At 42.0% G+C, this 24,714-nt stretch overlaps 1 protein-coding gene across 1 annotated transcript in view; it reads left to right on the top strand.

The window, feature by feature from the left end:
• Window positions 1–24,714, top strand: part of LOC106576849 (anthrax toxin receptor 1) — a 75,298-nt gene that overhangs the window by 37,355 nt on the left and 13,229 nt on the right. The window contains exon 17 of the mRNA XM_014154325.3: window positions 13,631–13,711. Within this exon, the coding sequence (XP_014009800.1) occupies window positions 13,631–13,711 (81 nt within the window). The remainder of the gene's footprint in view (window positions 1–13,630; window positions 13,712–24,714) is intronic.

Raw genomic sequence — 24,714 nt, 5'->3', positions numbered from 1 at the left:
TTAATTGTCAGATTCAACAGAAGATCTCTTTGTTTCTTGGGACCTAGAACAAGCATCTCTGTTTTGTCCGAGTTTAAAAGTAGAAAGTTTGCAGCCATCCACTTCTTTATGTCTGAAACACAGGCTTCTAGCGAGGGCAATTTTGGGGCTTCACCATGTTTCATTGAAATGTACAGCTGTGTGTCGTCCGCATAGCAGTGAAATTTAACATTATGTTTTCGAATGACATCCCCAAGAGGTAAAATATATAGTGAAAACAATAGTGGTCCTAAAACGGAACCTTGAGGAACACCGAAATTTACAATTGATTTGTCAGAGGACAAACCATTCACAGAGACAAACTGATATCTTTCCGACAGATAAGATCTAAACCAGGCCAGAACTTGTCCATGTAGACCAATTTGGGTTTCCAATCTCTCCAAAAGAATGTGGTGATCGATGGTATCAAAAGCGGCACTAAGATCTAGGAGCACGAGGACAGATGCAGAGCCTCGGTCTGACGTCATTAAAAGGTCATTTACCACCTTCACAAGTGCAGTCTCAGTGCTATGATGGGGTCTAAAACCAGACTGAAGCGTTTCGTATACATTGTTTGTCTTCAGGAAGGCAGTGAGTTGCTGTGCAACAGCTTTTTCAAAATTTTTTGAGAGGAATGGAAGATTCGATATAGGCCGATTCGTTTTTTATAATTTCTGGGTCAAGATTCGGCTTTTTCAAGAGAGGCTTTATTACTGCCACTTTTAGTGAGCTTGGTACACATCCGGTGGATAGAGAGCCGTTTATTATGTTCAACATAGGAGGGCCAAGCACAGGAAGCAGCTCTTTCAGTAGTTTAGTTGGAATAGGGTCCAGTATGCAGCTTGAGGGTTTGGAGGCCATGATTATTTTCATCATTGTGTCAAGAGATATAGTACTAAAACACTTTAGTATCTCCCTTGATCCTAGGTCCTGGCAGAGTTGTGTAGACTCAGGACAATGGAGCTTTGGAGGAATACCCAGATTTAAAGAGGAGTCCGTAATTTGCTTTCTAATGATCATGATCTTTTCCTCAAAGAAGTTCATAAATGTATTACTGCTGAAGTGAAAGCCATCCTACATTTGCGAAGGCTTTTAGTTAGCTTTGCGACAGTATCAAAAATAAATTTCGGATTGTTCTTATTTTCCTCAATTAAGTTGGAAAAATAGGATGATCGAGCAGCAGTGAGGGCTCTTCGATACTGCACGGTACTGTCTTTCCAAGCTAGTCGGAAGACTTCCAGTTTGGTGTGGCGCCATTTCCGTTCCAATTTTCTGGAAGCTTGCTTCAGAGCTCGTGTATTTTCTGTATACCAGGGAGCTAGTTTCTTATGACAGATGTTTTTACTTTTTAGTGGTGCAACTGCATCTAGGGTATTGCACAAGGTTAAATTGAGTTCCTCGGTTAGGTGGTTAACTGATTTTTGTCCTCTGACGTCCTTGGGTAGGCAGAGGGAGTCTGGAAGGGCATCAAGGAATCTTTGGGTTGTCTGAGAATTTATAGCACGACTTTTAATGCTCCTTGGTTGGGGTCTGAGCAGATTATTTGTTGCGATTGCAAACGCAATAAAATGGTGGTCCGATAATCCAGGATTATGAGGAAAAACATTAAGATCCACAACATTTATTCCATGGGACAAAACTAGGTCCAGAGTATGACTGTGGCAGTGAGTAGGTCCAGAGACATGTTGGACAAAACCCACTGAGTCGATGATGGCTCCGAAAGCCTTTTGGAGTGGGTCTGTGGACTTTTCCATGTGAAGGTTAAAGTCACCAAAAATTTGAATATTATCTGCTATGACTACAAGATCCGATAGGAATTCAGGGAACTCAGTGAGGAACACTGCATATGGCCCAGGAGGCCTGTAAACAGTAGCTATAAAAAGTGAGTGAGTAGGCTGCATAGATTTCATGACTAGAAGCTCAAAAGACGAAAACGTCATTGTTTTTTTTTTGTAAATTGAAATTTGCTATCGTAAATGTTAGCAACACCTCCGCCTTTGCCGGATGCACAGGGGGTATGGTCACTAGTGTAACCAGGGGATGAGGCGTCATTTAACACAGTAAATTCATCAGGCTTAAGCCATGTTTCAGTCAGGCCAATCACATCAAGATTATGATCAGTGATTAGTTCATTGACTATAACTGCCTTGGAAGTGAAGGATCTAACATTAAGTAACCCAATTTTGAGATGTGAGGTATCACAATCTCTTTCAATAATGGCAGGAATGGAGGAGGTCTTTATACTAGTGAGATTTCTAAAGCGAACACCGCCATTTTTAATTTTGCCCAACCTAGATCGAGGCACAGACACGGTCTCAATGGGGAAAGCTGAGCTGACTACGCTGACTGTGCTAGTGGCAGACTCCACTAAGCTGGCAGGCTGGCTAACAGCCTGCTGCCTGGCCTGCACCCTATTTCATTGTGGAGCTAGAGGAGTTAGAGCCCTGTCTATGTTCGTAGATAAGATGAGAGCACCCCTCCAGCTAGGATGGAGTCCGTCACTCCTCAACAGGCCAGGCTTGGTCCTGTTTGTCGGTGAGTCCCAGAAAGAGGGCCAATTATCTACAAATTCTATCTTTTGGGAGGGGCAGAAAACAGTTTTCAACCAGCGATTGAGTTGTGAGACTCTGCTGTAGAGCTCATCACTCCCCCTAACTGGGCGGGGGCCAGAGACAATTAATCGATGCCGACACATCTTTCTAGCTGATTTACACGCTGAAGCTATGTTGCGCTTGGTGACCTCTGACTGTTTCACCTCTGCACACCTGGATTGTACAATATTTGCACATTATTCTTTTCAAAATTATTCAAGCTCTGTCAAATTGGTTGTTGAAAATTGCTAGACATCCATTTTCAAGTCTTGCCATAGATTTTCAAGACGATTTAAGTCAAAACTGTAACTAGGTCCACTCAGGAACATTCAGTATCTTCAACTCCAGTGTGTAGTTGGCCTTGTGTTTTAGGTTATTGTCCGGCTGAAAGGTGAATTTGTCTCCCGGTGTCTGTTGGAAAGCAGACGGTCCCAGGATTATAGGGTTTTGCTTGTGCTTAGCTCTATTCCATTTCTTTTTATCTTAAAAAACTCCCTAGTCCTTGGTGATGACAAGCATACCCATAACCAGATGCAGCCACCACCATGCTTCAAAACATGAAGAGTTTTACTCAGTGATGTGTTGTGTTGGAGTTGACCTGAACATAACACTTTGTATTCAGGGCATAAAGTTAATTTTTTTGCTACATTTTTTGCAGTTTTACTTTAGTGCCTTATTGCAAACAGGATGCATGTTTTGTAATATTTGTATTCTGTACCAGCTTCCTTCTTTTCACTCTGTCGTTTAGGGTAGTATTGTGGAGTAACTACAATGTTGTTGATCCATCCTCAGTTTTCTCCTATCACAGCCGTTAAACTCGGTAACTGTTTTAAAGTCACCAAGTCATGATGAAATCCCTGAGTGGTTTCCTTCCTCTCCGGGAACTGAGTTAGGAAGGATGCCTGTATCTTTGTAGTGACTGGGTGTATTGATACACCATCCAAAGTTTAATTAATAACTTCACCATTCTCAAAGGAATATTCTTGTCTGCTATTTTTTTTTTCCATCTACCAATAGGTGCCCTTCTTTGCGGGGCATTGGAAAACTGTGGCCTCTGTGGTTGAATCGGGTTTTGAAATTCACTGCTCAACTGAGGGACCTTACAGATAATTGTGTGTGTGGGGTAAAGAGATGAGGTAGTCATTCAGAAATCATGTTAAACACTATTATTGCACACAGAGTGAATCCATGCAATTTATTATGTAACTTGTTAAGCACATTTTTACTCTTGTACTAATTTACGCTTGCCATAACAAAGGGGTTGAATACTTATTGAAAAAGTACGTTTCTGAAAATTTCTGGAAAAACAATTGGCATCATTATACAAAGACACTTTATTTATCCCTTAAAACCAATTAAATGTAACTAAATGTACTGTAATCAGAAATGCAATCTACGTAATCCCCAAAAGTAATTATTTATCATGAGAGAGCCATAAACAATCACTAGAAATGCTGCATACTGCAAGAAAGGTTAAAATCTAGCCTGTCTGGTAAAAATAGTTATAAATTAATGAGGGGTAGTCACTTTTGTGGACACAAGCTCAAGTACACAGTACAAATATGATAAAAAATATGAAAAGATGAAATATTTTATGATGTATTTCCTATTCAATTCAACTGTATGAATGAGGCTTAAAATGACTTATATGCTTTCTAAATATGGTGTATGGTGTTTCCTCCGACACATTGGTGTGGCTGGCTTCCAGGTTAAGCGGGCATTGTGTCAAGAAACAGTGCGGCTTGGCGGGGTCATGTGTCGGAGGACGCATGACTCTCGACCTTGTTTCCTCCGACACAATGGTGCAGCTGGCTTCTGGGTTAAGCGAGCAGTGTGTCAAGAAGCAGAGCGGCTTGGTGGGGTCGTGTTTTCGGAGGACGCACGGTTCTCGAACTTTGCCTCTCCCGAATCCATACAGGAGTTGCAGCGATGGGACAAGACTGTAACTACCAATTGGATACCATGAAATTGGGGAGAAAAAGGGGTAAAAAAAAAACACGTTGCATGTTTGGTGAATATTTTTTAATGGTCTCTCTTGATGAAAACGTCTGCCCACATCGCTGTGAACGTTTCACAGAGCTCTACCTTTGCTTCCTGAACTTGTTAGGAACTCGCCTTTCATCTCATATTAAACAGAAAGTTTTTTTACATTTTAGATTAATGGCTATAAATCGATCTCTGAATGTGCTACCATGACAACACCACTCCCTCCTGCTGTGCTATAATGTAAGGGTTGCAGGCATGTGCTTTGTCAGTGGTTGTGATATATGGTTCAGCCAGGAGTTGATGGACAGTCGAAAGAGTGAATGAAATGGTAGGAGAGACATCCCAGCTGCAAGTGGTTTCAGATTTCACATCCTACATCACACAGGCTCAGAAAATATACTACTGTGTCCGGGGAAAACAGGGCTATCGCTTAATGCAAGCTATTTGGTACCAGAACCATGCATGTCCCCTAAACAGGGGACTTTACCTCTAAGAGGTTTTAAGTCTTTATGCAATGTGGAATTCTCATGTGAAGGGTTGGACGTGTTGCACAGCAGCCGGCTTTCTTCAGCTTCAGATCTGAATATCAAACAGAAGTCGTCATACCTACTGGAAAAGTCATATGATTTACCTTCTTCATATACTGTACCTTATGTCATATGGTATCTTGGTCTGCATGGTTGGCGCTGGTTAGAATAGCCAGTAGAATGTTCCATATTGAACATTTTGTTAGAGGGTATCTGTCTGCTGGTTCCACACACTCTGTTTCTGCTTCTGACCTTGTGACACTTTCAAGCCACTGGCTTAATATCTTATCCCCCTCACTTATCTTAATCCTTTATGTTGCAATGCTGGTGGCATCTTGATCCATATCAACTCATCTCTTTTTCTCCAGGCTTTTTATCAAGCCGGACTTACTTATCCATCCATCTTTCCTTCCTACTACAGCTTCCTTTCTGTTGCAATTCTAGCCTCTGACCATTTAAACTTCTTCCACTAGCATAAAAAAAACACTTTTAGATAACTGCATGAGTCAAACACACAAGGAACTTTATACATTTTGTAGTTAGAGGTTCAAGCATTAACGTTGCAAGAAACTATGGCTTTTTCATTTTGTGACAAAACTTAAATTACCTCAACATTGTATTTGGTGTTGATCAGTCAAGCTGTTCCAGACAAAAATACATTTAAAGACCTGTGTTGATTGACAGTTTGCTGGTCCAATCAGAGGGCCGAGTGTTCGTTTCACTAGTCGATGTTGCACGTTTTTTGCGAGGGCGATACTGCAGCTACTCTCTTTGGCTGTGTGGAGAGTTTAGTTTAGAAGGATCCCCCATTAGCTACTGCACATGCAGCAGCTACTCTTCCTGGGGTCCACATAAAACGTACAAATGCATGACAAAGTACAGAACAGTTATATACAAGGACATTACATTCCCCCAAATAAATAAATATATGTACTGTATGTATATTGGAAAGACACCAACAAAAATACTATTTACACATTATTCATACATACATATTCAAATTCTTATATAGAGTTAAATTCGATCTTTCGAAAGAAGAGAGGCGCTGTGATACAATATGTTCTTTTATCTGTTTTTTTAAAGCTAAACTTGCGTTTTGCCTGATTAACCTCAGGTGGCGAAGCATTAAACAATGACATTGCTCTATACATAACTGAGCGACACATTAAATCTGTTTTTGGCTTGGGTACCGTGAAGAAACCCATAGTGGCAGGCCTGGTGGGGTATGTACAATACCAGTCAAAAGTTTTTCTTTATTTTTACTATTTTCAAATATAATCTCAAATATAAATATATTTGTTTAACACTTTTTTGGTTACTACATGATTCCATATGTGTTATTTCATAGTTTTTTATTTCACCTTTATTTAACCAGGTAAGCTAGTTGAGAACAAGTTCTCATTTACAACTGTGACCTGGCCAAGATAAAGCAAAGCAGTGCGACACAAACAACAACACAGAGTTACACATGGTATAAACAAGCGTACAGTCAATAACACAATAGAAAAAAAGAAAGTCTATATACAGTGTGTGCAAATGGCGTGAGGAGGTAAGGCAATAAATAGGCCATAGTAGCGAAGTAATTACAATTTAGCAGATTAACACTGGAGTGATAGATGAGCAGATGATGATGTGCAAGTAGAGATACTGGTGTGCAAAAGAGCAGAGAAGTAAATAAAAACAATATGGGGATGAGGTAGGTAGATTGGATGGGATATTTACAGATGTACTATGTACAGCTGCAGCGATCGGTTAGCTTCTCAGATTGCTGATTTTTAAAGTTAGTGAGGGAAATATAAGTCTCCAGCTTCAGCGATTTTTGCAATTCGTTCCAGTCACTAGCAGCAGAGAACTGGAAAGAAAGGTGGCCAAAGGAGGGGATGACCAGTGAGATATACCTGCTGGAGCGCGTACTAGGGGTGGGTGTTGTTATCGTGACCAGTGAGCTGAGATAAGGTGGAGCTTTAACTAGCAAAGACTTATAGATGACCTGGAGCCAGTGGGTCTGGCGACGAATATGTAGCGAGGGCCAGCCGACGAGCGCATACAGGTCGCAGTGGTGGGTGGTATAAGGGGCTTTGGTAACAAAACGGATGGCACTGTGATCGACTGCATCCAGTTTGCTGAGTAGAGTATTGGAAGCTATTTTGTAGATGACATCGCCGAAGTCGAGGATCGGTAGGATAGTCAGTTTTACTAGGGTAAGTTTGGCGGCATGAGTGAAGGAGGCTTTGTTGCGAAATAGAAAGCCGATACTAGATTTGATTTTGGATTGGAAATGTTTAATATGAGTCTGGAAGGAGAATTTACAGTCTAGCCAGACACCTAGGTATTTGTAGTTGTCCATTATAGATAGAGAACTCCTCTATGCACTCGCTATGTCCGATTTTAAAATAGCTTTTCGGTGAAAGCACATTTTGCAATATTCTCAGTAGATAGCCCGGCATCACAGGGCTAGCTATTTAGACACCCACCAAGTTTAGCACTCACCAAAATCAGATTTACTATAAGAAAAATGTTATTACCTTTGCTGTCTTTGTCAGAATGCACTCCCAGGACTTCTACTTCAATAACAAATGTTGGTTTGGTTCAAAATAATCCATAGTTATGTTCAAATATCCTCTGTTTTGTTCGTGCATTCAAGACACTATCCGAATGGTAAAGAAGGGTGCACGACGCATTTCGTGACAAAACATTTCTAAATATTCCATTACCGTACTTCGAAGCATGTCAACCGCTGTTTAAAATCAATTTTTATGCAATTTTTGTCATAAAAAAGCGATAATATTCTGACCGGGAATCTGTGTTTAGGTTCAAAGACGATAGAAAATAAAAACATGGGGTCGACTCGTGCACGCGCCTCAGCCCATTGTCCTCTGATAGAGCACTTGCCAAAAGCGCTAATGTGTTTCAGCCTGGGGCTGGAATTACATCATTCAGCTTTTTCCCGCCTTCTGAGAGCCTATGGGAGCCGTAGGAAGTGTCACGTTACAGCAAAGATCCTCAGTCTTCAATAAACAGAGTCAAGAAGCTCAAGGAATGGTCAGAGAGGGCACTTCCTGTACAGAATCTTCTCAGGTTTTTGCCTGCCATATGAGTTCTGTTATACTCACAGACACCATTCAAACAGTTTTAGAAACTTTAGGGTGTTTTCTATCCAAAGCCAATAATGATATGCATATTCTAGTTTCTGGGCAGTAGTAATAACCAGATTAAATCGGGTACGTTTTTTATCCGGCCGTGTAAATACTGCCCCCTACCCCCAACAGGTTAAAACTTTCCATCTTCTACACTGTGGTCCCGTCGATGTGGATAGGGGCGTGCTCTCTCTGCTGTCCACAATCAGCTCCTTTGTTTTGTTGACATTGAGTAAGAGGTTATTTTCCTGGCACCACACTCCCAGGGCCCTCACCTCCTCTCTGTAGGCTGTCTCATCATTGTTGGTGATCAAGCCTACTACTGTTGTGTCGTCTGACAAATTGATGATCAAGTTGGAAGCGTGCATGGCCAAGCAGTCATGGGTGAACAGGGAGTACAGGAGGGGGCTGAGCACGCACCCTTGTGGGGCCCCACTGTAGAGGATCTACCTTCACCACCTGGGGCGGCCCGTCAGGAAATCCAGGACCCAATTGAACAGCACGCGGTTGAGACCCAGGGTCAAGCTTAATGATGAGCTTGGAGTTGGTGTTGAATGCTGAGCTGTAGTCAACGAACAGCATTCTTACATAGGTATTCTTCTTGTCCAGATGGGATAGGGCAGTGTGCAGTGTGATGGCGATTGCATCGTCTGTGGACCTATTGGGACGGTATGCAAATTGCAGTGGGTCTAGGGAGACAGGTAAGGTGGAGGTGATATGATCCTTGACTAGTCTCTCAAAGCACTTCATGATGACAGAAATGAGTGCTACGTGGCGATAGTCATTTAGTTCAGTTACTGCCTTCTTGGGTACAGGAACAATAATGGCCATCTTGAAGCATGTGTGGACAGCAGACTGGGATAGGGAGAGATTGAATATATGTGTAAACACACCAGCCAGCTGGTCTGCGCATGCTCTGAGGATGCGGCTAGGGATGCCGTCTGGGCTGGCAGCCTTGCGAGGGTTAACACGTTTAAATGTCTTATTGTATTATCCTCAAAGCGGGCAAAGAAGATGTTATGTTTGTCTGGAAGCAAGATGTCGGTGTCCGTGGCTGGTTTTCTTTTTGTAGTCTGTGATTGTCTGTAGACCCTACCACATACGTCTCGTGTCTGAGCTGTTGAATTGCGACTCCCCTTTGTACCTATACTGACATTTCGCTTGTTTGCTTGCCTTGCGGAGGGAATAACTACACTGTTTGTATTCTGCCATATTCCCGGTCTCCTTTGCATGCTTAAATGCGGTGATTCGCGCTTTCAGTTTTGCATGAAATCTGCCATCTATCCACAATTTCTGGTTAGGGTAGATTTTAATAGCCACAGTGGGTACAACATCTCCTATACACTTCTTGATAAACTCAGGCACCGTATCAGTGTTTTCGTCTATGTTATTCTTAGATGCTACCCGGAACATATCCCAGTCAGTGTGATCAAAACAATCTTGAAGCGTGGATTCCGATTGGTCAGACTAGCGTTGAATAGTCCTTGTCATGGGTACATCCTGTTTGAGTTTCTGCCTATAGGAGGGGAGAAGCAAAATGGAGTCATGGTTTGCTGAAAGGAGGGCGGGGGAGGGCCTTGTATGCATCGCAGAAGTTAGAGTAGCAGTGATCCAGTGTTTTGCCAGCCCGAGTACTACAATCAATATGCTGATAGAATTTAGGTAGCCTTGTTCTCAAATGTTCTTTGTTAAAATCCCCAGATACAATAAATGCAGCCTCAGGACTTATGGTTTCCAGTTTGCATAGAGTCCAGTGAAGTTCCTTGAGGACCGTTGTGGTATTGGCTTGAGGGGGGATATACACGGCTGTGACAATAACTGACGAGAATTCTCTTGGGAGATAATACCGACCGTATTTGATTGTGAGGAATTCTAGGTCAGATGAACAAAAGGACTTGAGTCATAAAACATACACCCCCGCCCTTTTTCTTCCCAGAAAGATGTTTATTTCTGTCAGCGCGACGCACAAAGAATCCCGGTGGCTGTACCGACTCCGACAGCATATCCCTAGAGAGCCATGTTTTCGTGAAACAGAGTATGTTACAATCCCTAATGTCTCTTTGGAAAGCAACCCTTGCCCTAATTTTGTCTAAATTGTTATCTAGAGACTGGACATTAGCGAGTAATATACTCGGAAGCGGTGGGTGGTTGGCACGCCTCCGAAGTCTGAACAGAAGGCCGCCCAGTCTATCTATTCTTGGTCAACGTTGTTTTGGGTCAGCGTCTGGAATCAGTTCGAATGCCTTGGGTGGTTCGAACAAAGGATCTGCTTCAGGAAAATTGTATTCCTGGTCGTAGTGCTGGTAAGTTGACGTCGCTCTGATATCCAGTAGTTCTTCCCGGCTAACACTTAAGATTTTCTGGGCTAACAATGTAGGAAATAATACATAATAAAACAAAACACTGCAGTTTCCTAAGGACTAGAAGCGAGGCGACCCTCTCTACCTCTCCCCATCTTCACAACAACTTTGTGAATATGAGTTGACCATGATAACTGACTTTCCAATTTTACTCCTAGGAGTTCAACTTCTTCAACTTGTTCAATGGTTACACCCTTTATGCACATCTCCAGTTGAGGTTTAGTTCTAAGAGAATGCGTTGAACCAAATACAATGCTTAAGGTTTTAGATGTATTTAAGACCAGTTTATTGTTAATTACCCATTCTGACACTGACTGTAACTCCTTGCTAAGAGTCTCAGTGAGCTCACTGTCTCTGCACACTCTACACATCAGCACCTACAATCATCAGCATACATAGTCATTTTAGCTTCTTGTAATACAATTGTCAAACCATTTGTAAAAATACACAAGAGTAACAACCCAAGGCAACTGCCCTGAGGGATATTGCACTGTACATATCTGATGTTAGAGAAGCTTCCATTGAAGAATACTCTCTGAGTTGTATTGGATAAGTAACTCCAACCATGTTATGGCAGGTGATGTAAAGCCATACGTTTTTTAAATAACAAATGATGATCAATAACACCAAAGGCTGCACTGAAATACAACAATACAGCTCCAACTATCATCTTATTATAAATGTATTTTGCCAATCATCAGTCAACTGAGTCAGTCAATACAAGTTGAGGTCTCTTCCCTATATGCATGCTGAAAGTTAGTAGTCAGCTTGTTCTTTGAAAAATAGCATTGTATTTGTTCAAAAACCATGTTTCCCATCAGTTTACTAAGAACAGACAGCAAACTGATTGGTCAGCTTTTTCAGACAGCAAATGGTGCTTTACTATTTTTAGGTAGTGGAATTGCTTTAGCTTTCTTCCACTTCTGTGGACACACACTGCTTTAGGCTTCGGTTAAAGACATGGCAAATAGGGGTGGCAATACAGTCTGCTACCATACTCAATAGTTTCTCATCTAGGTTGTCTATACCTGGTGGCTTATCATTATTGATGGATAACAATAGTTTCCCATCTAGGTTGTCTATACCTGGTGGCTTATCATTATTGATGGATAACAATAGTTTCCCATCTAGGTTGTCTATACCTGGTGGCTTATCATTATTGATGGATAACAATAGTTTCCCATCTAGGTTGTCTATACCTGGTGGCTTATCATTATTGATGGATAACAATAGTTTCCCATCTAGGTTGTCTATACCTGGTGGCTTATCATTACTGATGGATAACAATAGTTTTTCCAGCTCTTCCGCACAAACTTGACCAACTTCAAAACAGCAATCCTTCTCTTTCATTATTAGATCTACAATACACAAATATGATGGTTCACTGTTCAATGTTTTCATTTCACATCTCAGTTTGTCCACTTTACAAATAAAGTAGTCGTTGAAATGATTGGCTATATCAATCATATCGTCTTCAATAAACGATGGAGATTAATTGGATTTTCTGCCCATAATATAATTTAAGGTGCTCCAAAGTTTTTTTACATGGTAATATGTAATTTCTCTTGTTTTGGTAATATAATTTCTTAAGTCACCAAATTTCAAAATGTACAGTATGTCAACCAAACAGCTGAGCAGCCTGACTTGTTTGACACCTTTTTTGCATAATTTTTCAATTCATCATCAATCCAGGGGGACTCTAACAGTTCTCAGTTAGTTTCTTAGCAAGTGCATGCTTGTCAACAATTGGCAAGAATAATTTTACAAATAGTCCAAGTGCTGGATCTGAATTCTCCTCCTTAAACACATCAGACCAACATACATGCTTTACATCTTCAACAAAAGAGTCCTGAGAAAACATTATGTATGATCTCTGATAAATAATTGTAGGCCCTGCCTTAGCCAAAGTAGCAATCATTGTTATTGCCACAATGTTATGGTCACTACAGCCAATGGGAACTGATATTGCTTTGTCGCAAAGTTCTGCGGCATTAGTGAAGATATGATCCAATTTGTAAGTCGCTCTGGATAAGAGTGTCTGCTAAATGACGTAAATGTAAATACAAGTGGATGTCACAGATCCAACACTATTGGTATACATTCTAGTTCGGGGGTAGGCAACCCTGGTCCTGGAGGGCCGCAGCCACTTCATGTTTTTGATTTAACTGACCTGGAAGACCAGGTGTGTTGAATTTAGGCAATCACTGAACTGATCAATTAGCTCAATTGGTCAGGTGTGGCGCCAAGTGTGAACAGAATTCTGCAGTACCTGCAGCACTCCAGGAACAGTGTTTCCTACCCCTGCTCTAGTTGGTTGAGTCATAACCTGGGTCATGGTACATTATTAGTAACAGTAACAGCTTCCTCTTGAGAGGACAACTAGATGATAATAATCCAATGTTCAGGTCACCAAGAAAATACATGTCTTTGTTAGCATCAGAGACCTTATCTAACATTACACACATTCTCCAGATACAGACAGTTTGCACTTGGTGACCTATAGAAAGCACCCTAAAAGGCTTTTGATGAGGCAGGTGAAGCTGCAACCACAGACCTTCAATTTCATTTGTCATGAGATCCTCTTTGAGCTTTACAAGAATATAATCCACAGAGACTCTGTGCCACAAAATGAGTGACAAAACGATACAAAACCTGGCCAGATCATTTCAAGTCGAGTCCTGAGTCGAGGCTCCAAGTCAAGTCTCAAGTTATTTTATTTGATATCAAATTGGTGACTCGAGTCCATAACTCTGGCTTGAACCCCCGGCATGGCTGCTTGAAACTATATTTGTCATTATCAGTCCTGACATTAAAAAACAACAGTTTATTAGCTCGATGCAATAGCCTTCTATGGTAGAATGTTCTGCTGTGAATAAGGACTATGGTTCTCACCAAGATAAATAAAGAGTTAATAAATAGAGCACCATAGAAAAGCTATTTGTTTTACCCCAGCTTTTAATATGATCCCCTGATGGAACATTTTTCTTCCACTCCCCTTTCTCTATCCGCAGGGGAAGTTGGATGCTCTGCGGGCTCTGTGTCGTCGAGGATATGATCAGGTGTCCCTGATGAGACCTCAGCCTGGAGACAAGGTGAGACTGTTACTATTCACACACAGGCACACACACACACACACACACACAGGAATCCCCCTATAGAGTCTGGTTCCTCTAAAGCACTCTTCTGGGTTGTTTGTGTGTGTTCTAGTGATCCTTTTCAATGAAGCATCTGCACTCTCTGTACCATAGAAATGGCAGGTGCTAGTGAAACAATCACAGTACTATACTATTAGTCACTGGTAGCTCCCATAGTACAGCTATCGGCCTCTCTCACACACACACACACACACACACACACACACACACAGATGGATGTTTCTATATAAACTCTGTGAATAACCTGCTGAAATCTGTCTCTTTCTGACACACATGCGCACACGTACTTTCTGAATGAACCACTAATAACACTCTTTCTGTCCTACACACACAAAGCTACTATTGTTCAAACACAGGGAGAGTTATACTGATACTGACTGTGAGTTGATGGAGTTTCCAGCTTTGTGTAGGAGTCCTCTGCTACTCTCCTGAGATAAACTGCGAGCTCAGATTCACTAGTCTGCCTAAAAAGAGATAAAGAAGGATCAGGCAGAGATGTTGTCATTTAACACAACAGTAAGTACAGATAGGAGCCACCGTTCCAGTACTCTCTGTTTCATTCACTGGGAAGAAAATATGTTTTGGGATGTGACAGGGGCAGGTTTACTTTATGACTGCTATTGTTTGTGTTATGTTAGTGTTATTGTTGTGCAAAGAAGGGGAGGGGAGAGACAGGGAGAGACCACCCGTCCTCTCTATCTCTCTCCCTTTCAAGGAGAATCTTCTTCACAGTCCCGCTTTTACTCCTCTCTTTCATCCTCTTTATCTTCTTCTCCCTCTGTCTCTCTCTTTGTCTCCCTCCTCATCTCTATTTCCATCTTTCTCTCAATCTCCCTCTCAGTGCTCTTTCTTTTTATCTCTCTGTACCCCTATCCTGTCTTTCACACCTTCTTGACTGGGTGAATAGGTTAGGGTTAGAGGGGAGAGAGGGGAGAGGTGCCTTTAACAGACCCTTGGTGGTCTGATTTAACATCTTATTAAACAGTGAGGCCCTAAATTCGCACACTCACACATCCATACGTGTGCACACATGCACAAACACACATCGATAGGTCCTAAAGTCACACACACAAAAACACAGAGCGAGAGGCCCTAAAGTCACACAGGGGACATTACACAGCCCATTGAGAAGGAGTGCCATTGTTGAGTTGAGAGGGGAAAAGGGGGTGTAGCGACAGTAGAGGGATTGATGTGGGCAGCCTGGTTGGTTCTGACTGCGGTGGTCTGGTCGTGAAAAGGGAAGCAGCAGAGCAGCAGACCTACACCAGAGACAGCATATGGACACAATGAGAACACAAGCTCATGAATATCGGGGGGGGGGGGGGGGATCCCCTCCATATGCTGCTGTAAACCAGCATGGCGAGCCGGGTGTATTGTAACCAATGTGGTTTGGGGTAGGGGAGAGTTGTCTCAGGTGCTTATTGCCAATAAGCTCTCACTTTAGAATTATAGGTTTTTGCACTTTTCTCCAAACATCAAATTTCAAAGTGTTTTTGACATCCTGGGTTGACTCCTGCTCAGCATTGTTCCGTTTCTCCAAACATCAAATTTCAAAGTGTTTTTGACATCCTGGGTTGACTCCTGCTCAGCATTGTTCCGTTTCTCCAAACATCAAATTTCAAAGTGTTTTTGACATCCTGGGTTGACTCCTGCTCAGCATTGTTCCGTTTCTCCAAACTTCAAATTTCGAAGTTGCTCCAAATGTCAAATTTCTAAGTTAAAGGGGAAGTTCACCCAAAAACACTTCAAGCCACTTTATAACATTTGCCTGGCAGTACCCCAGACAGTTTTTAGGTCCATTGTTTAATATAAAAATGCAGAATTTCAAAAAGTACTTAAAATGCATTTAAAACTGTGTATTTATTGTTACATGAACAGCGATTGACGTCTCGGCACTGACTTGCCAAATAAATGTTGTTGTTTTTATGTAAAAAGTGTAAAAAACATAGTGCTACTTCATGCTAGTGCAAAGGCCTTCCATTTCATCTGTAATCTGGTAGATACTCTTCTTCGTGGTTCCTAGATTGATAATTACAGGAAGCAGGACGAAGGACCGTCTTAGTATTGGTCTTCAAGAAAGGAAGTCAGAACGAAAGTTAAAGTAAACAATCAGATGGCAACGTGTCAAAAGTATATTTGCCGTTGCAAATGTTAGACTCCACTCTGTGGTCTTGGAGTTACGGTCTAGCGGAAAGATGACAGAAGGGGATGCTTAGTTCGAATGAAACAGCGCGTCAAGTAAATTTGGTGAAGACGAATGTTCTGACTGGACAACACTAGCATTGAAAACTGGAACAAAAAGGAAATTGTCTAAAATTGGAGTGGAGGATACGTGTGTAAATGATAATGAATCGCTTCTTATTGGGATGTGCTTGTTGAATAATGATGCATATGTTGGAAACCCGTTTGAGTTGTCGAAAATTGGGATGTATGCGCTTGGAAAAGTCTGTCAGCGTGTCCAGGATCGGTTTTATTTTGATTAATTGTATTTCTGAAGAGCAGAGGAGATTGCAGTGGGCCTCAAAAGAATCCAGACAATAGAAGTTTTGTGTTTTGGAATTCGGAGTGGAGCACCCGTCAAAGGAGTCATCTCAGGGGTGATGACAGATGTTCAAGTTGAATATCTGAAGATAATTCCTGGTGTGGTTGGTGCCCGGGGTCTGACCCGCTGGGTGAATGGAGAAAAAGAAGAAAGTCTGTCGGTCCTGTTGTTTTTTGATAAAGAGCAAATACCTATGCATGTGAAGCTTGGTTATGTAAGATACACCATAAGAGCTTTTGTCCCCAAACCACTGCAGTGTAAGAATTGTAAAGGATTTGGCCATGTTTCAAGTGTGTGCAGACAAACAGAGTATACTGAAGAATGGTGTGTAGAAGGACAACGGTGTTGCAATTGTGGTGGGAATCATGATCCCGAGTTCCTGGAGGGCCCTTTAAGGGTGAAGGAAATTGAGGTGGCAAAAGTTAGAGCGGTCAATCGAATCTCCTATGCGGAGGCGATTAAAAGAATTGAGAAAACAAGTGATGCTAGTGAAGATATGGTTGTGGATACACCACAGCCTGTAGTAAATGTTTGCTGCTAGAGAAAATACATCCTGTGTGTTAAAAAGGTGGATTTTGTTGCGTTCTTTGCCACAGTTATAAACTGTACAGCACAAGTCTCAAAGAACTCGAAGAAACTGGACATTATTGTGGCTGCGGCAGAATTGTTTTGAGACTCAAGGATTTTACATCTGAAGGCTTGCAAAGGGGTACTGGCGACGGAAGACCAGCCCTCCCAGGTTCCCCTTGAGCCTGTGTAGGGATCATATCTGTTTTATTTTTTTTACAGAAAAGTTGTTTGATTTAGTTTATTATATCTTTTTAGGTAGTTTTTTGGTAGTTCAGTTTTTGGGGGAATCCTGTTTCCATAGAATAAGAAGAAGAAGAAGAAGAAGAAGCGATGGTAACGTTAGCTAGTAGCTAGGCTAGCGGTGAGTCATCTCTGAAGTAAAGTAAGGTGAACAATGTTAGTAGTTGAGTAGCTAAGTCAAGTTGGCCAAAATGAAGTGCATTGTACCCGGGTGCAATAATGCTCCGGTCAGATACAAATGCAGTCGTGGCCATAAGTTTTGAGAATGACACAAATATTAATTTCTACAAAGTTTGCTGCTTCAGTGTCTTTAGATATTTTTGTCAGATGTTATTATGGAATACTGAAGTATAATTACAATCATTTTATAAGTGTCAAAGGCTTTTATTGACAATTACATAAAGTTGATGCAAAGAGTCAATATTTGCAGTGTTGACCCTTCTTTTTCAAGACCTCTGCAATCCGCCCTGGCATGCTGTCAATTAACTTCTGGGCCACATCATGACTGATGGCAGTCCATTCTTGCATAATCAATGCTTGGAGTTTGTAAGAATTTGTTTGTCCACCCACCTCTTGAGGATTGACCACAAGTTCTCAATGGGATTAAGGTCTGGGGAGTTTCCTGGCCATGGACCCAAAATATCGATGTATTGTTCCCCGAGCCACTTAGTTATCACTTTTGCCTTATGGCAAGGTGCTCCATCATGCTGGAAAAGGCATTGTTCGTCACCAAACTGTTCCTGGATGGTTGGGAGAAGTTGCTCTCGGAGGATGTGTTGGTACCATTCTTTATTCATGGCTGTGTTTTTAGGCAAAATTGTGAGTGAGCCCACTCCCTTGGCTGAGAGGGAACCCCACACATGAATGGTCTCAAGATGCTTTACTGTTGGCATGACACAGGACTGATGGTAGCACTCACCTTGTCTCCAGGCCAGCTTTTTTCTGGATGCCCAAAACAATCGGAAAGGGGATTCATCAGAGAAAATGACTTTACCCAAGTCCTCAGCAGTCCAATCCCTGTACCTTTTGCAGAATATCAGTCTGTCCCTGATGTTTTTTTCCTGGAGAGAAGTGGCTTCTTTGCTGCCCTTCTTGACACCAGGCCATCCTCCAAAAGTCTTCACCTCACTGTGCATGCAGATGCACTCACACCTGCCTGCTGCCATTCCTGAGCAAGCTCTGTACTGGTGGTGCCCCGATCCAGCAGCTGAATCAACTTTAGGAGACGGTCCTGGCGCTTGCTGGACTTTCTTGGGCACCCTGAAGCCTTCTTCACAACAATTGAACCGCTCTCCTTGAAGTTTCTTGGTGATCCGATAAATGGTTGATTTAGGTGCAATCTTACTGGCAACAATATCCTTGCCTGTGAAGCCCTTTTTGTGCAAAGCAATGACAACGGCATGTGTTTCCTTGCAGGTAACCATGGTTGACAGAGGAAGAACAATGATTCCAAGCACTACTCTCCTTTTGAAGCTTCCAGTCTATTATTCGAACTCAATCAGCATGACAGAGTGATCTCCAGCCTTGTCCTCGTCAACACTCACAACTGTGTTAACGAGAGAATCACTGACATGATGTCTGCTGCTCCTTTTGTGGCAGGGCTGAAATGCAGTGGAAATGTTTTTGGGGGATTCAGTTCATTTGCATGGCAAAGAGGGACTTTGCAATTAATTGCAATTCATCTGATCACTCTTCATAACATTCTGGAGTATATGAACATTTCCATCATACAAACTGAGGCAGCAGACTTTGTGAAAATGTATATTTGTGTCATTCTCAAATCTTTTGGCCACGACTGTACACTGCACATTTCCACTCTTTTCCTGTCCGCGATGGAGCTGTTTGTCAGGCATGGCTGCCGTTCATCCGACATCAAATTGTATTTGTCACATGCGCCGAATACAAAAAAACAAATCCAGACAGAAAATATTTACACAAGAAGCAACCTAATATCACACAGTCAAACTCATTTCATTTAGTAAGTTCACCATTCTGCCATTCTCACTGTTAAACATCGCACAGTGTTGACAGTGCAAATACAGTAATATTCCTTATTCTGTATTTTTTTAAAGCATGATTAAAAACCAATATAGATTCACATTTTCTCAGTGAAATGCTTACAACGGTGTGTTGTAAGAATTTCCCGCTTATGGTGTCGATATGACACCTGAAGTCATTCACCAGCTGCAGTTGATCATGTGTAGTGATCACTTTGTGGCCACTGACTACAAGGGTGACCTGTTGAAACCGGGTTCTGATTCCACCGTCTTTCCACCATGGAAAGATCCAACCATTCAAGGTATGTTGCTAGCTAGCTAAATTGCTAACACCTGTAGCTAGTCACCATAAAGTAATTTATAACATTATTTGTTTGCCATTCTCTGAACTAGTTTGTGATAGTTTTATCTTAGCTACTAACTTACTGTCCTACGGACAGTTTTTTTTATTTTATTTTACTTTTTGACAAAATTCCCTTTTCCATTACACTGATAAGAAATTCAATATTCTTTGCTACTAGGCTTCACAGTTTCCTGTAGTGCTATTGATTGCATAAAATTGCTTGCACTAACTAAGGTCCATGAGTAGGACACTTAGCCCTAGCCAGAGCCATATAGATAAATGTATGGCTCTGGCCCTAGCTAGGTGCATGAGTTGTAATGACAGCAAACTAACCCAACCTTTACATTATTTCAATTAAAACATTTACAATATCAGCTCATGCCCTGAACTGACATGTAGGGACTGACTCTCTGTTACACCAGCCAACATCACCATTGAAACCAAGCCAGATGCCACTTGTCCTGCGCTTGCAATTGAGAAGCCCTGTACAGCCTCACCCCTTTATGGTCTGCCGAGGAGGTCCCTCAACATCAGGGCCTGATAGACTGTAATTACCATTTCATTTTATTCTGACTTCTGACTTCCATTTTTTCTCTGTGAGTGGGAGGTTGAATCAATGACCCTTGAGACAGCCCATGTCTTGCTCACTGTAAGTATCCATTTATTGAGTCAAGGACCTCGCTTGTCATCCTGGATCACAACGAAAATTCAGGACGTGCACAAGCCACTACAGCTTCAGGTATAGGACACATCACATTTCACCACACATTGTCTGGTTTAATGCCTCTTATGAACAGATTGATCCTCTCCCTTTCTCACCTCTCCTCCCATCTACAGTGCCTTGCAAAAGTATTCATCCCCCTTGGCGTTTTTCCTATTTTGTTGCATTACAACCTGTAATTTAAATTGATTTTTATTTGGATTTCATGTGATGGACATACACAAAATAGTCCAAATTGGTGAAGTGAAATGAAAAAAAGAACTTGTTTCAAAAATGCAAAAAAATAAACAACGGAAAAGTGGTGTGTACATATGTATTCACCCCCTTTGCTATGAAGCCCCTAAATAAGATCTGGTGCAACCAATCACCTTCAGAAGTCACATAATTAGTTAGATTGCACATAGGTGGACTTTATTTAAGTGTCACATGATCTCAGCATATATATATACACCTGTTCCGGAATGCCCCAGAGTCTGCAACACCACTAAGCAAGAGGCACCACCAAGCAAGTGGCACCATGAAGACCAAGGAGCTCTCCAAACAGGTCAGGGACAAAGTTGTGGAGAAGTACAGATCAGGGTTGGGTTCTAAAAAAAAATATCCGAAACTTTGAACATCCCACGGAGCACCATTAAATCCATGATTAAAAAATGGAAAGAATATGCCACCACAACAAACCTGACAAGAGAGGGCCGCCCACCAAAACTCATTGACCAGGCAAGGAGGGCATTAATTAGAGAGGCAACAAAGAGACCAAAGATAACCCTGAAGGCGCTGCAAAGCTCCACAGCGGAGATTGGAGTATCTGTCCATAGGACCACTTTAAGCCGTACACTCCACAGAGCTGGGCTTTACGGAAGAGTGGCCAGAAAACTCCAATTAAAGAAAAAAATAAACAAACACGTTTGGTGTTTGCCAAAAGGCATGTGGGAGACTCCCCAAACATATGGAAGAAGGTACTCTGGTCAGATGAGACTAAAATTGAGCTTTTTGGCCCACAAGGAAAATTCTATGTCTGGCACAAACCCAACACCTCCCATCACCCCGAGAATACCATCCCCACAGTGAAGCATGGTGGTGGCAGCATCATGCTGTGGCGATGTTTTTCATCGGCAGGGACTGGGAAACTGGTCAGAATTGAAGGAATGATGGATGGCGCATATACAGGGAAATTCTTGAGGGAATCCTGTTTCAGTCTTCCAGAGATTTGAGACTGGGATGAAGGTTCACCTTACAGCAGGACAATGACCCTAAACATACTGCTGAAGCAACGCTCGAGTGTGTCACGCCCTGACCATAGAGAGCCTTTTATTCTCTATGTTGGTTAGGTCGGGGTGTGACTAGGGTGGGTAATCTAGGTTGTTATATTTCTATGTTGGCCTGTTATGGTTCCCAATCAGAGGCAGCTGTTTATCGTTGTCTCTGATTGGGGATCATATTTAGGCAGCCATTTACCCATTGTGTTTTGTGGGATCTTGTTTTGGTTTTGTGTAGTTGCCTGTGAGCACTCCAGGTCGTCACATTTCGTTTGTTCGTTTATTGTTTTGTATTTGCTGAAGTTTCACGTTATAATAAAGATGTGGAACGCTACGTACGCTGCGCCTTGGTCCAGTTCTTACGACGATCGTGACAGAGTGGTTTAAGGGGAAACATTTAAATGTCTTGGAATGGCCTTGTCAAAGCCCAGACCTCAATCCAATTGAGAATCTGTGGAATAACTTAAAAATTGCTGTACACCAGCAGAACCCATTCAACTTGAAGGAGCTGGAGCAGTTTTGCCTTGAAGAATGGGCAAAAATCCCAGTGGCTAGATGTGCCAAGCTTATAGAGACAAACCCCCAAGAGTCTTGCAGCTGTAATTGCTGCAAAAGGTGGTTCTACAAAGTATTGACTTTGGGGGGGTGAATAGTTATACACGCTCAAGTTCTGTTTTTTGTCTTATTTCTTGTTTGTTTCACAATAAAAAATATTTTGCATCTTCAAAGTGATAGGCATGTTGTGTAAATCAAATGCTACAAACCCCCCAAAAATCTATTTTAATTCCAGGTTGTAAGGCAACAAAATAGGAAAAATGCAGAGGGGGGTGAATACTTTCGCAAGCCACTGTACACAGAAATTCAACTTTAGAACCAGATTGGTCCAGCAGGCTGTCAAGTGGCGGGAAGATAGACGAGTCATGAACAAAGACTTCAAAGTTGACACACCAGACTGACCTCCAATCATCTCCCTGGTTGAAAAATCAACCGAGGAGGAGCCGGCGGCAAAATGGCTGAACAGGTTTACACAATAAGTATCACTGTGCAAGTTTAATTTTGAGACACAACTGAACGTTTCAGCCTAATGATGGCAGTGGCAGTATAATGTGGAATGCCATCAATAACATGTCATGTAATCATTGGTGGCTGCGTGTAGTGTTACTGCTATGTAGACCACCTAGAACATCACCATTCTCTACCTCGGGTTTATTCCTTCCGGTAAACTCATGGGCATGGAAATCAGAATGAATACAGTGGGGGGGAAAAGTATTTGATCCCCTGCTGATTTTGTACGTTTGCCCACTTACAAAGAAATTATCAGTCTATAATTTTAATGGCAGGTTTATTTGAACAGTGAGAGACAGAATAACAACAAAAAAACTGAAAAACACATGCCAAAAATGTTATAAAATGATTTGCATTTTAATGGGGGAAATAAGTATTTGACCCCTCTGCAAAACATTACTTAGTACTTGGTGGCAAAACCCTTGTTGGCAATCACAGAGGTCAGACATTTCTTGTAGTTGGCCACCAGGTTTGCACACATCTCAGGAGGGATTTTGTCCCACTCCTCTTTGCAGATCTTCTCCAAGTCATTAAGGTTTCGAGGCTGACGTTTGGCAACTCGAACCTTCAGCTCCCCCCACAGATTTTCTATGGGATTAAGGTCTGGAGACTGGCTAGGCCACTCCAGGACCTTAATGTGCTTCTTCTTGAGCCACTCCTTTGTTGCCTTGGCCATGTGTTTTGGGTCATTGTCATGCTGGAATACCCATCCACGACCCATTTTCAATGCCCTGGCTGAGGGAAGGATGTTCTCACCCAAGATTAGATGGTACATGGACCCGTCCATCGTCCCTTTGATGCGGTGAAGTTGTCCTGTCCCCTTAGCAGAAAAACACCCCCAAAGCATAATGTTTCCACCTCCATGTTTGACGGTGGAGATGGTGTTCTTGGGGTCATAGGCAGCATTCCTCCTCCTCCAAACACGGCGAGTTGAGTTGATGTCAAAGAGCTCCATTTTAGTCTCATCTGACCACAACACTTTCACCAGTTGTCCTCTGAATCATTCAGATGTTCATTGGCAAACTTCAGACGGGCATGCATATGTATTCTTGAGCAGGGGGACCTTGCGGGCACTGCAGGATTTCAGTCCTTCACGGTGCAGTGTGTTACCAATTGTTTTCTTGGTGAATATGGTCCCAGCTGATCATTGACAAGATCCTCCCGTGTAGTTCTGGGCTGATTCCTCACCGTTCTCATGATCATTGCAACTTCACGAGGTGAGATCTTGCATGGAGCCCAAGGCCAAGGGATATTGACAGTTCTTTTGTGTTTCTTCCATTTGCGAATAATCGCACCAAATGTTGTCACCTTCTCACCAAGCTGCTTGGCGATGGTCTTGTAGCCCATTCCAGCCTTGTGTAGGTCTACAATCTTGTCCCTGACATCCTTGGAGAGCTCTTTGGTCTTGGCCATGGAGGAGAGTTTGGAATCTGATTGATTGATTGCTTCTGTGGACAGGAGTCTTTTATACAGGTAACAAGCTGCGTTTAGGAGCACTCCCTTTAAAAGTATGCTCCTAATCTCAGCTCGTTACCTGTATAAAAAGACACCTGGGAGCCAGAAACCTTTCTGATTGAGAGGGGGTCAAATACTTATTTCCCTCATTAAAATGCAAATCCATTAATAACATTTTTCACTTGCGTTTTTCTGGATATTTTTGTTGTTATTCTGTCTCACTGTTCAAATAAACATACCATTAAAATTATAGGCTGATCCTTTCTTTATCATTGGGCAAACGTACAAAATCAGCAGGGGATCAAATACTTTTTTCCCCCACTGTAGACTTGGAACCTCTAACCATGGCAATTTGACTGTTTTCTAGTGACATTTATTTGGATACATCCATAACAATCAGCTAATGAGACGCCATTTCCCCTGGCATAGAAAATATGCTCATTCATGAGGACACTGTTGTTCAGAGGAGCTAGACAACAACACAGCTAACAACTTCAAACTGAAGCTGGAAAGACGGCAAACTAGCTGCACTTGTTTAGTTTTACCTGTTTTCAATGGACATTTCTTTGTATATATCCATAAAAATGATACCAGCTGATTCATGATTTCGACTAGCTGAAAAACGTTGCCTGTCTGTCCGTCTCGTCCCTACACATTCATTACTATAGGACAGCTGGAGATCGAATTTGATTATTGAAACAATGTTGCAAATGTCGGAGAGAAAGACAGCAAGATGTATACAAATCTCCGC

This window comes from Salmo salar, chromosome 18, assembly GCF_965601325.2.
Source record: "Salmo salar chromosome 18, fSalSal1, whole genome shotgun sequence".
NCBI classification, from domain to species: domain Eukaryota; kingdom Metazoa; phylum Chordata; class Actinopteri; order Salmoniformes; family Salmonidae; genus Salmo; species Salmo salar.
Note: the sequence above shows the minus strand (reverse complement) of the source record. Positions and strands in the feature narration are given on the sequence as shown.